The sequence below is a fragment of the Juglans regia genome, chromosome 13 (assembly GCF_001411555.2).
Source record: "Juglans regia cultivar Chandler chromosome 13, Walnut 2.0, whole genome shotgun sequence".
In the NCBI taxonomy this organism is placed as follows: domain Eukaryota; kingdom Viridiplantae; phylum Streptophyta; class Magnoliopsida; order Fagales; family Juglandaceae; genus Juglans; species Juglans regia.
Genome location: NC_049913.1, coordinates 6,920,773 through 6,934,418, shown reverse-complemented (window position 1 = coordinate 6,934,418; position 13,646 = coordinate 6,920,773). Strand labels below are relative to the sequence as shown.

The following is a 13,646-nucleotide window of genomic DNA, read 5'->3' as shown; positions in this document are numbered from 1 at the left end:
CCCAAATTGCTAGAATCCGACCCAAGGATGTACGAAACATAACATTAACAACTAGCTTTGGTACTCTTACTCTGCAATCAACGTGCATGCCAAAAGACTATAGAGTTATTTCCTGCCTTAATCCTATAAATTTCAAGTTAGTTTCCATATGCTACCTTAAGTATGGAATAGAAGGGGTGGCATTTTTGTGGTTGCGCCAGAGTAAAGAGGGCTTGTGGTTTTAATGGAAATAATAGGAGAACAACCTTCCACCTAAAAAGTACCATGTTGAATTGTTGATATTATATTTGAAGTAAGGTGCCGGAGCAACAAGTTTTTGATACAATGATTAGGCAATTGTATCTAATAATCCTATTCTCCTTCATTTATTTATGAGATAGATTTGTTGCCCAACTTCTTTAGTTTTATTTCAAACTTTTGGTCTCTGAGTGTTATATATTTATGGTACAACTCATAGTCTTAAGATTTCTATTTGCACTAAGCTAATTGCTAATGGTTTTCGCTGCACACATATTCATTGTTTTTCTTATTTTGTTCGATCTTGATAATTAACTTTCCAACTTGTCAATATCTGCAGGCACTTTTACATTCTATTCCATATGGAAAAATGATAGTTCTTGATCTACTTGCCGATGTCAAACCAATATGGGAATATTCATGTCAATTTGATGTCTGGTAAGTTGATATTTTTTTCAGAGGATACGTTTGAACTTCAATATTTTATTTATGAAAACATTTTTGAATTCATTAATATGCATAAGGTTTATTGGATGTTTCTGAGAATCTGCAGAATATTTTTTTGAAAGCATTCATAACATTAATAATATGCTAAATTTGCAGTTGTTGCAAACCCTTTCTTTCTGCCAGTTTTGATGCATGTCCGCTTGTGTGAAGTGCTGCTCTTAGGTTGGAAAAAGTACGAGAAACAGTTAACAGCTTATGCAAGTTCATTGTATATTTTATAATTTAGAAGGGGAGTAATAGATAGTTTTTGTACATATGAAACACTTTGGTATGGACCATATGCTGCCTGATTAGCACTGTATGAATTTCTTCATTAGGTACTTTTAGCTTCCTGCGATAGTAAGAAGTGCTGGTCCCACTGAGATGCACAATTTGTGAATAAGATTTTCACTTTAAAAAATTCTATTCATCGTTCCAACTTCTATCATCCTCCCATCATCTCATGATGTGGTATTAAATGATAGATTTATAAATAAAATATAATAAATAATCACTAATTATTTAATACCACATCATATAATAATGAAAAGATAATAAAAGTTAGAATGATGAGTAGCATTACTTTTTCACTTTTTGCAGCATGCGGGGATCTAGACTAAAGCCAATCTTATCCACGCGATACTTCAAGATTTATTAGCACATATTTCTATACAATGTTGGAAAGATCCGAATATGGAATTGTGGAATGTTTCCCGCGGGGGCGGGGGGGCATCGGACTAGGCTCTGTATAATGAATATATTTTATTGGTATATTTTATAATTTATATAATAATTAATTAATAATTTTATATAGTAATATGTATGAATTATATATGAAATATATATTATCATATTAAGTATATGTATTAATAATATATGTAGGTATATGATATATTGTTATTTTGGATAAATATTAATTAGTTAAATATTAATTATTTATAAATTTTTCAAAATTTTATAATTTAATAGAGGTTCTATGTGTTAATTGTATAAATTTAATATTAAATATTTTATTTTTTTTTAATTTATTAATTATTAAATCTTATTTAAAAAATAAAATAAAAATAAATAATTTGAGCTCGAGTTCAGCTCGACTCGAACTTGTTTGTGGGATGAGCTCTAGTTGAGAGTTTAGTTTATCGAGTTAAGCTCGAACAAAAAATAAAAAAATAAAAATCTCGAGTTTGGGTTTTGGTTCAAGCTCGAGTATTTTGAGTCGAACCGAGCCCAGCTCGACTCGATTACAACCCTAATCAGGACCCAACTCGAATGTTACGGGTCTGATCAGGTTGGTCTGGTGAGCTCATGTGGTCGTGTCGATCCCAAATCCAGTTTTCCCTGGTCGGGTTGCAAGCCTACTAGAGATATGCTTAACTTACACATATTTTATAAAAGTAAATTTATAAATTTATATATCTTGATATATCTTGACATGTCTTATAAATTAATTTTTATGTCGACAACTTTTATTGAGTGTGCGTGTACATATTTGTAAATGAATTTATACGAATGGTATATTAAGCATGACTAAAAGCGAAAAAACTATATAATGAGAAATCATACGTGCAATTTTAAGGTGAGCGAGCACTGCTCACTTCTTTTAAAAAAAAATAGGTAAATATAATATTTATTTAAAAAAAATTATTTCTACTTTATTTCAAAGGGAGCGCAAAAAACTTACAGTGTATACATCTGCTATATCTAGCATTTGCGAGCAACCTAAAAGCACTCTCAATGGATTAGCTAAAGCTAAAGTACATTTTTTATGAATGTAAGATGAATTTAACTTTTGGCTATTTTATTCACATAAGTCTCCACATTAGAATAGTCATTTTTTCATTATATGACAATAACATAATATAAGATAAATTTGACTTTGACTATTCACATCAAATCTCCACATTGAATTATTTATTTATTCATTATATAGTAATGAGTAATTAATAATTTCAAAAATATTTTAATTTTTTTAATTATGAATTTATTTTATTTTATCATATTTTACTATTCATAATATTATATATTAATTAGTAATCATATTCTAATTATATTTTTTCAATTGTCATTTAAAAGGATGAGATAAATAATTGATATAAAATGGAGAGATAAATAATTAATATAAAATGTTTTTGATGTATAAATAGTTACTCTTAAATTTAAAAATTATTTTAAAATTGATTGTAATTAAATTCTAATTATTTGGAATTGAACTAATCTATTATAATGCCACTTTATCTTCTAATAGCTAAATCCGGATGCTCGATGTTGTAACCGGTCGGGTGATTTTGGGGCTAATGGGTATTTATTATTATTTTTTTAAATAGGGATAATGGGTATTCGGCCTATCTTAGTGGCGTGCCTTCTGGGTTTTGCTACACAACATCCACCACACTCTACACTCCACCCTTTTTTTAATTTTTAAAATTTTTAATATTTTTTTAAAATTTTTTTTTGAGTTTATTTTTTTAAAATTATTTTAAATTTTCTATTTATTATTCATATAATAAATATTTAATAAAAGAAAAAAATAATAAAAATTAAAAATAATGTGGAGTGTGGAGTGTTAGGAGGTTGAGAAGATTTATTCTTATATTATTCAGTCAAGTCAAACTAGAATAAAGTCTGTTTATGTGCTGTGTGGTTGTACTTTGTAGTATGATGGAAAATAATAACTGAAAGAATGCTCAAATAAATATGCTATGGGAAATAAAGCTCTATGCCTCACTTTGAGTGGACACTACATTTAATCACATTTGTTCCCATCCAATCCAATAAAGACCCATTCACTCTCCTCATCTACTGTGGTACCACGACCCAAAATAGTGTCATTATTTACATTTACTTCTACTTGCAAAATGACACTTTTTAAGGCTGTTGTAAGATATATAGCATTGAGACGGAAAATCTTAATCTCATCACTTTATCCGTTTTAGAATAATATTATTTATTATCTTAATTTTTATCCCTTCGTAATATGATATTAGATAATATATTTATAAATAAAATATAATAAATAATTATTAATCATCTAATAATATATTATGAGATGGTGAAAAGATTATAAAAAAATAAATAATTAATAGAATTTTGCATCCGGGTTATGCTCCTCACATCCGACCAGACGACCTACGGTAATATATAGGTTTGAGCCGTCTGGTTCATCACGTGCATGAAGTTCCACGGTGGTCCTCATCCTGGCCTACTCTCCCAAGCTCCGATTCACTTTACTATATTCTTTCCATCTTATTCACGTGCAATGGGTCCCATAATTCGGCACGGGGATTAAGGTATTTAAATTATTTGTATCAGACAACAGAGTGTAATTATTACTCGAATTAAAACCGGTATTTAATTCCAGCCATCCGATTCCAGTATTTTCATGACGTAATCCAAATCCGTCACGAGGGATCCGGCAGCTGGGATTCGAAACGTGGTAATATTTTCTGCTTTGGGTCATACATGAATCTGACTATCGGAGACCGCAAATCGCCACATTAGAAAATGTATTAACGTAAGACCGGTTGAATACGTAATGGCATCCGAGAGAGAATACTTTCCACCACACAATTTCGGTCCTTTATCAGTAGACACTAGCTGACGAGAATTCTCTCAGTCTCAGGTTCTGTAGAACCTGGACCGTCGATGACCGGTAGTAGGGCCCTCACCTTGGATCTCTTGTCTTTTAACGATCTAGATTGTATCAGGTCGTACATTCAATAGTGGGAATTATATCCCATCGATGGACCATAATAATAATTCCGAAATGATTTTTCACGGGAAAAAGTGTATTTATTTATTGCAATTCAACGGTATTCGACCTTTGACTCCATTCATATCACTTAAATAAAATATTAAATAAATTAAATAAAATATTATTTTTAATATTATTATTATTTTTAAATTTAAAAAAATTAAATTATTTATTATATTTTATATTAAAATTTTAAAAAATTATAATAATAATGATATAAGTTAAGGTGAATTTTGAATCCAAACGAAATCTTAAAATTTATCAAAAGAATAATGTTAGTTGTTTCGAGCATCCTACCAACAATGGATTTTGATACAATTTTTTTTTTTAGTAATTAAGAAGGTATTTTTTAATAATGTTATAATTTTTTTTTTAAAAATGTTTTAGTGTATAAAAAAAATGAAATGAAAAACAAAAAAAGACCAAATGACCGGGACAATTTGTCAGGCAACACCATCAATAGATGTAGCACTACTCTTATCCAAATCATAGGCTTTAGGAAATGTTTGGATAGTAAGTTGAGTTGAAAGTTAAAAATTGAATAAAATATTATTAGAATATTATTTTTCAGAAAAATTATATTCATCATCATTTCATCATCTCATGATGAGATATTAAATGATAGGTTTACAAATGAAACATAATAAATAGTCTCCAATCATTTAATGCAACATCACTGGATGACGAGAAAATGAATAATGAGTAGCATTACTAAAAATAATAATATCATTTTTTTGAGATCTGGAAATTTTCAATTATTTTTTGTAGAAAAATACTTTAACTATAAAGTAATTACACAAAAATAAATCTACAAACTGATGTGGCTTGATGTTGTAATTCAGATTATAAAATTAATTTTATTATAAAGTAGATCTAATGGATTCTATGAAGTTACATCAGTTTGTGAATTTATTTTGTGTAATCTCTTTGTATCTGTAAAAAAATTTTTATTATATTTTGTGTGAGAATTTAAGAGCTACAATAAACATATAAGATGAGTTGAAATGCATATATAGTCATTGGATAAGTCGCTTGGACGGAGAGAACCTCTCCATTCTCTCTAAAACCTCACCAAAAAACGAAACCGAGAGGGGGTGGGAGATTCAGCTCCTTTCTCCCTCCCTCCTTACCCGTCCAGATGTTGTTTTCCTGTGTTTTATTTTTATTTTGTGTGTTTTTTTAGGTCAAATAAGGGAGAAACACCGATCAGGAATTTTTCGGCACCAAAAGACTACACGTGCCCCACCTTGGTGTTTCTCAGCAGCCGATCTTCCAGTCCTATCGAACGTGGTGTCAAAATAAGCGATGTGTAGCATGCACACGCGAGTTGAAGGTGGCGCGTGGCTTCCACGCCATTGCGAGAAGCTTTCTGCTGATGCCACGCTTGGCATTTCTGGGGCTAGCGATGCCGGGTTTTCAAGATCGACAGTCGGGCTAACTCCTGGAGTGGCGTGCGTCCTTCCCGCGCCACTACATCCCTTTGCCTAGTGTTTTTGCTCAATCCAATGTTTATGCTTGAAGATTTTTTTTTTTCAATTTTTTCCTATGTATTTGATGTTCTGTCCTTTGTTGTTATTTAAAAATAACAATAATAATAAAATAAGCTATTGGACTTGGTGTCCATAGCAGAAGAGTACCTTGCCTCTTTTGGGGGACGGAGAGTGATAGTACCTCGCCTCCTTTGGAGGATGGGGATTGTTTAGTTCTGTTTTTATAGAACGTTTTTCTCTTTGACGTTTGTCAGGAAAAAGTTGATAGAAGTTAAGACAATGTCCGCCATAAAGAGATTTGTGGGCAGGGGAGCCCTTAACAGATGAGTAGTTTAGCTAGTAATCTGGATTTTTCCTGTATTGATTAGTCATAATTATAATTTTGAATTCATTGAATGAGATGGAGTTTATTTCCATTAAAAAAAAAAAAAAGAGTTGAAATGAGTCAATAACTTATGATGACTTTTGTAAATCGGACATAGATTTTTAAAAAATAGATTTTACTACTGACATAACATAGGGGTGGGCAGTGGGGCCCCGCCCTCTGCTACCTTGCCCCCGCATGGGTGGGCGGGCGGGCGGGCTACCTTTCATGCGTGGGCAGGGGCCCCCGCCCCTCATGGAACACCCCATGCGGGGCGGGGGGGTGGATTGACCCCGAAGGGCCCCGCCCCCACCCCTTGCTCCGCACTCCCTCAATTTTTAATATAAAAAATTATAATTTTTAATATTTTTATAAATATATTATATATAGATATATATAATTTGTTAAAAACTTGAATTCAACTTCAAGTTAACGATTGCTTAGCTATCACTATTGTATTATTTTGGTCTCTTACATAATAGTTGTCATAGAAGGTCAAGACAATTCAAAATATAACGCTAATGAGTTTATATTTTTTTTAAATATATAAATTTTAATTTATATTTTAAATTATATTATAATTGGAGTTTAGAAAGAAATTTTAAATAATGGATTGAGCGTTGGGCGGGACGGGGTATGAAACCCTGCCACCAACATGGGTAGCACCCCTAACATAACATTTATTATTGAATCGAATTTGTAGTTACCCTCACAAAGTTTAAGAATTACAATTTGTATCCTAATTCAATCATGATTTTTGAAATGAATGAAAATAAATACAATCTTAACTATCAATTCAGTTTAAGATAAAAATGAATCAGACTTGGGGTGGAGATCCAGAGCACATCATCTAGAACGCCTCGCTAAACACACCCTTAATCAAACTATCCGAAAAAAAATAAAATAATAATTGAATAATTTTAGATACATATTTAAGATGTTTAAATAAAGAGTAACGTTAGATATAATTATAAAAAAAATATTATATAATTATTTTAATAAAAATAAAATTTATTATTAAATAATTAATTTTTTTTATATTAATCTTATATTTTTTTATATTTTTTTTCATATTAATCTCATATTATTTCTCTTAAATTAACTGCAAATTTTTTTAATAAACAAGTGAGTACAAATTTTAAGCATACAAGCCTTAAATTTTTGTGCATAATGTATGATATGTGATATAAAGATGATATATATAATTTTTCTTTCACTTTATATTTATAGTTGGTTAAGAGAAAAATTTTATTTATTATTTATTATATTATATATTAATATATAATTTATTATTTTTACTCTTCTATTTAAATATAAATATTTATATTTAAATTAAAGCATAAAAATAACCAATTATATATTGACGTGTGAGACGAGAATAACGAGTAAACATTTATCTTCGTTACAATATACTATGGTTCATGACACGACATTGCCTGATGGGAACCGACGATAGAAGTTTACGTCCACGTCAGCAAGGTGGGCCTCTGGGTAAGAAGGAACGTCTTAATTAAGGAGGGTGCAGAGTGGGACCAGGTGAAAAGTGGGCGTGTCGGGTGCTAAGCCCTGCAGACGCCGTCTCTTTTGCTTTTCTTGGACCTTTTGCTCGCATCAATAACAGAAGCAGCAGTGGCACTAGTAGCACTGGGTCCACTCGCATTACCAAACCATCGCCAGTTTCAGAGAGAGAGAGAGGATAAGTAATATTGTTTTATTGAAATATAGCGGGAGAAAGAGTACGTTGGGAGTAAACCTATCTCCGAGAGAGGCAGAGAGCTTTTTTGTACCCGCTTTTTCTTTTTCGTCAATCATCATCTTCACATTACCGCTTCAAACCACGCGGCCCTTTTTTATTTTTTGTTTTAATTCTGGGTTTGGTTTCGCTTGAATTTGCCACGCTGCATCGCATTGTAGCAGATGTCCGCTTGACTGCTCTAGATCCGTGTTGAGAGAGTCCGATCTTGGCAGTGGAAATGGGAAGCATTTCGGAGGAGGAGGAGGAGGACGGGTACGTCTCCGACCAGGAGCAGAGCGAGCGTTGCGGGAGTTACAGCTTGAGCGCTGACGTCAGCGAGTCCGAGAGCTGCAGTAGCTTCACCTGTCGGCGGTTCGACGCCGAGGGTGGCGCATCCAGCTCTTTCACCTCCTCTCCCCGTCCCCTCGTCCGGAATTTCGGTCTCATGGCGCCAGTGATGCTGCCAGTGATTGGAGGCAAGGATGTGCTGCTTTGGGATCAGAAGCCCGAGAAACGGGAAACAGATTTGTCCGGTAGTCCGTTTCTTTTGTCTTGTTTATTTTTAGTTATTATTGAATATTTTAGCTCTAAATTTGTTTTTACTAAACTGGGACACTGGGTGATACATGTGTGCTTAATTTTTACTTTGTCCGAGTAATTTTATGTCTCCTCTTTAAACTTCTGTCGTCTCTGTTTGTTTCCTTACAAAACAAAAAAATTCTGAAACTCAAATTATTTTTTGCCGATGCACTGTATTGTTAATGAGAAGCATGATGGAACGCATGGCGTCAAAATAGTTACTGCAGTTTTTTGTTTTTGCCAAATTTACTCCAGCTTCTCTGCGACCAAGCAGGGTCTCTGTTAAGCTGAGATCTCAGTCTTTATAATTTTAGAAGAACTTTAGTGTTGATTTTATTTTTTATTTTTTTATCAGAGGTTGAGATGATGAAGGAGAGATTTGCGAAGCTTCTTCTCGGAGAAGACATGTCTGGAGGAGGGAAAGGAGTGTGCACTGCCCTTGCCATCTCAAATGCCATCACCAATCTCTCTGGTCAGTCAGCTGTCTCTGCTCTTCCTTATATATATATGTATGTATGTGAATCTATTCCCTGGTAATATCTTGGTTTCATGGTTTGAATACTTTGATTTTGTTTCCCATTGCAGCTACCGTGTTTGGTGAACTGTGGAGGTTAGAGCCACTGGCGCCGCAGAAGAAGGCAATGTGGCGCCGAGAAATGGAGTGGCTCTTATGTGTGAGTGATTCCATAGTGGAGCTCGTCCCCTCAATACAACAGTTCCCTGGTGGAGGCACATACGAAGTCATGGCAACTAGGCCACGCTCGGATTTGTACATAAATCTACCTGCTCTTAAAAAGCTTGATGCGATGTTGCTTGGTATACTTGATGGGTTTTGTGATACAGAATTTTGGTACGATGATCGGGGGATAGTTGTGGGTGAAACAAGAGATTGTGATACTTACTCATCGCGGGGTGCAAGGCCTTCAGTTAGGCAGGAAGAGAAGTGGTGGCTGCCATGTCCAAAGGTACAGCCATGTGGGTTGTCAGATGGTGCAAGGAAGAGGCTGCAGCAGTGTAGGGACTGTGCAAACCAGATACTGAAGGCGGCCTTGGCAATTAATAGCAGTGTGCTAGCTGAGATGGAGATCCCCAGTGCTTACTTGGAGACATTACCCAAGGTATGGGTTTCCACGCTGGTTAATTGTGATGTTAACATGACACAGTTAGCATGTATAAGTCTGCATGCATTTCATCGGCTTTGTTTCATATATTAGACTGCATCTGACCCATTTACCGTGTTTGCAATTTATAAGTGGTCCATTATAACCAATTGCTGTTGGAAATGGTTGTTAATTGAAGGAGATGTAGGTGGATATATACCTGTGGTCTTTTTTCCAGTGCCAAATCCCTATTTAAAGTGCCTAGAAGACGAGAAGATGCTTGAATCTTTTATCTGTTTATTAACCGCTGACCTCTCTCATTTTATGCTGTGGCATGCTTCTCTAATTTATATAAAATTTATTTTTAAGTAATATGATAGGTGCTAATGGTTTTATTAAAAATCAATGAGAATGTAAACAAATGGGTCTACAACCCCCATAACCAAAAAAAGGAAAAAACTTGTTCTTGTGCATTAGGATATTGATTCCTTTTGTTGTTTGATTTCCATTGCAGAGTGGGAAAACTTGTCTCGGTGATATCATTTATCGCTACATAACTGCTGAGCAGTTCTCTCCAGACTGTCTACTTGATTGCCTGGACCTTTCATCTGAGCATCACACTCTGGAGATAGCTAACAGGATGGAGGCAGCAACCCATGTCTGGAAGCAGAAAGACCAGAGGAAACTCGCAACTCACATGAAATCTAGGCGCTCGTCTTGGGGTGGCAAGGTCAAGGGCCTTGTTGCTGATACTGATAAGAATAATTTTTTGGCCCAAAGAGCAGAGACCCTCTTACAGAGCTTGAGGCTTCGATTCCCTGGCCTCCCACAAACTGCACTGGACATGAACAAGATCCAATACAATAAGGTATGATGCTCTCATAAACTTTTATGATCTAAAAACATGACATTTTACAAACAGATTCACATACACAAACACGCATTACTTTGATTATTGATGCCAAATATGTAGTGACTCAATTTTTTGGTTTATTTGCAACAAATATCTGTCACTGTTATTTTGGTTTCAATACTTATCAAAAAGAATTTGGTTGTCAATACATTGTGGCTCAAATGGTGCAGTGAGGAAATGGGGTTTCTTGGAAAGTTGGGGGCATTGTGATATTGAAAGCTTTGGTGCGTCCTTGTGCCAGTACATACTTCTAACTATATAGTCTTGTTGCCATAATTCACAATCAGAACATGTGTGGTCTGTACCAGTAAGTACCTCAAGAGACGCAATAGTGAATGATTCATTTCCTGGATTAAGTTTTGTAGCTGGACCATTTTAGTGGAGCCTTAGGACAACTGACAGATCTTGGTCTAGGATGGGAGGGGGGAGAGGGAGGGACAGGATTTCTTGGTCTAGGAAATCGCCTACTTCCCATTACAGTACAAGTGGCAAATCTTTCTTGAGTCTTATTAGTGATGAATGGGGAATTTGATTTAGAGTTCTTTGTTTTTTCCCTTCTTCTGTTTGAAGAAGCTTCCCATATTGTCTTTACCAATTACCATGCTACGACCATGCAGTATCTTTTGGGAATAAATGGTAGGAATTTTCCAGTGAAGTAAAACATGTTAGAAATTTTCTGGCAGGATGTAGGGCAGTCAATTCTGGAAAGCTACTCAAGAGTGATGGAAAGCTTGGCATTTAACATAATGGCCAGGATAGATGACGTTCTCTATGTAGATGATGCGACCAAGCAATGTGCTGCAGCGGAATCAATGTCCATTTTCAACAGGGGAGGTCTAGGTGGTCTTCCTATTCAGAAAAGAATGTCTCCTAGCCCCTTCTCAATCCACCACACCCCGTATGGCTCACCATTTGCGACTCCAACCTTCTGTTCTACACCAGTAATAGGAAGCCCTGGGAGAGCACATTCCTCTCGGAGGAGGACCACTCCTAAGGATGCAATCGATTTGAAGTCTGAAAAACTAGTCGTTGCTGATTTAGACCGAGTGTGGTCATATACTGGGAACCTCAGTGCCAGAAGGGTTCCCGGAAATGCTCCGGAGCGAGACTGAGTCTGTGTAATTTACCCTTCTAGGTGAATTTAAGTTAAAACAGTTGACTTAAACTAACAAAGAAGTTGCAGAGGTGGACTGAAAGCCCTGAGGCTGTGAGAACGAGAAAAATCTGGGAGGGGATAATATTGTATATTTTTAGCAATACAATTAGGATGGTTTAAAGTTTTGACATTAGATCATGGAGTTTTATTAGGTGATAAGTGAAAAGATTATATTTTCTCATATTTTTAATGCTCTGAATTTTTTTATTTTTTTTCCCTCCCAATGTCAAAGCCAAACTCTCTTTTCCGTTGAGAGTATGCTTTGAGTACGCACTGTTTGACTCTTGACGGAAAGGGTTCTTACTCAAAACTATGCACAATCACTTTCAGCACAAGGTAAATCTCAAAAGCATTAAAGAGGGCAAAGCAAGCCATGCCAAATGTTATAATTTCTTTCTGTCCGGACTAAGAAACGCCAAGAAAGCAACCTTCTAGCTAACCTACCAACATTGATGCATTCACGCCTATAACCCCACTCTAATTTACTCAAGGCATCCATCCATTCCTGTCTGCTGTGAAAGCGACTTTTGATCTTCGTTTAACATCCTTAAGTCCCGAAAAGGACTCTTCGGCTGTTAATATCGATGTGAAATTTGCAATCTTAAACATCTGATCCTTCAATTTGTTTTCTTCTGGGCAGTTTGAAGAGCTGGTTTGGTGATTCAACCACTATATATGTCACCATATCTCGGACCTCACCCTTCCAAAACATTTCAGAAGACGTAACCATTTTTTTTTTTAATAAAAATTAGACTTGGTAGAAAATATTCTCATTCATGAACATCCGTGATTCCCAAAATTATGTTGTAGGATTTATACGTCCAATTATTGGAATGGTGTCTCACGTCGAGGATTCCTCACTCTTGTGGTCGAGGCTCCCACCCAACCTCGTCCTGGCTTCCCCAGCCGGCTTCCCATTATCACAAGAGCACTCTTATTAGATTACTCAAAATTAAAAGATAATTTTGATGAATGTAAAAAAAATTTGACTTTTGACTATTTCATTCACATAAATCTCCACATTAGAATAGTTATTTTTTCATTATATAATCATAAAATAATATAAAATGAATTTGATTTTGGTTATTCACATCAAGTCTTCACATTAGATTATACATTTATTCATTATATGGTAATGAATAATTAATAATTTCAAAAATATTTAATTTTTTTAATTATTAATTTATTTATCATATTTTACTATTCTACTTATTATATGTTAATTAATAATCATGTTCTTATTAAATTAATATATCACTAAGTCAAATTAATATATTAATTGGGATAAAATATGTGATAGAAAGAAAGTGAGAGAAATAGTTAATAAAATATGTATTTGATGTATGTACAGTAACCTTCAAATTTAGAAAAAATTTTGAAAGTCACTGTAGCCAAATTTGGAATTTGACTAATCCAATGTGAGTGTATTTTACTCTTTAATAGTTAAATTATCATTGGATTTAACATTTAACTAATCCAATGAGAGTGCTCTACATTGAAAATGGCATAATCATTGTCAAGTTTAAGTCTAAATTTTAACTTTTTTTGAGTTAAAAATCCTGCATTGGATTAGTCAAAAAGATGTTGTTGCAACTTTGAGTTATAGTAATTTAGGGCCCTTAGTCATATTTGGAGAGTCACAGTAGAATGTCTAAATCAATATTTTATAATTTTCTCTTCTAACTAATTCTCTCTTTTAATATTAATACAAAATATTAAATATTAAATACAAGTGTATTTACAAAATATTATTAAAATATATAATATTATATTACTATTTTGATTTTAGAATGGCTAGTCTAATGTGTATTAACCTCTCTAAAAGTTTTGACTAT

General features: G+C 34.0%; 1 protein-coding gene across 2 annotated transcripts; it reads left to right on the top strand.

The window, feature by feature from the left end:
• Positions 1 to 8,009: 8,009 nt before the first annotated feature.
• LOC108993428 (rop guanine nucleotide exchange factor 1-like) lies at positions 8,010 to 11,994 on the top strand. 2 transcript variants are annotated; one of them, XM_018968347.2, is made up of 5 exons: positions 8,010 to 8,596; positions 8,998 to 9,114; positions 9,228 to 9,760; positions 10,257 to 10,610; positions 11,339 to 11,994. In XM_018968347.2, exons 1-5 carry the CDS (start codon positions 8,302 to 8,304, stop codon positions 11,765 to 11,767), a joined length of 1,728 nt encoding a protein of 575 aa, XP_018823892.1. In that variant the 5' UTR covers positions 8,010 to 8,301; the 3' UTR covers positions 11,768 to 11,994. The 2 variants fall into 2 exon arrangements, with proteins under 2 accessions (XP_018823892.1, XP_035540747.1); XM_035684854.1 differs by lacking the exon at positions 8,010 to 8,596 and adding an exon at positions 8,794 to 8,917 and having other exon boundaries at positions 11,339 to 11,944.
• Positions 11,995 to 13,646: the final 1,652 nt, after the last annotated feature.

Excerpts from the sequence above, each read along its gene's own strand:
- LOC108993428 (XM_018968347.2), top strand. The coding sequence starts at position 8,302 with ATGGGAAGCATTTCGGAGGAGGAGGAGGAGGACGGGTACGTCTCCGAC. Across the intron at positions 8,597-8,997 it reads ACGGGAAACAGATTTGTCCG|AGGTTGAGATGATGAAGGAG; the intron begins GTAGTCCGTTTC and ends TTTTTTTATCAG. Across the intron at positions 9,115-9,227 it reads TGCCATCACCAATCTCTCTG|CTACCGTGTTTGGTGAACTG; the intron begins GTCAGTCAGCTG and ends TTCCCATTGCAG.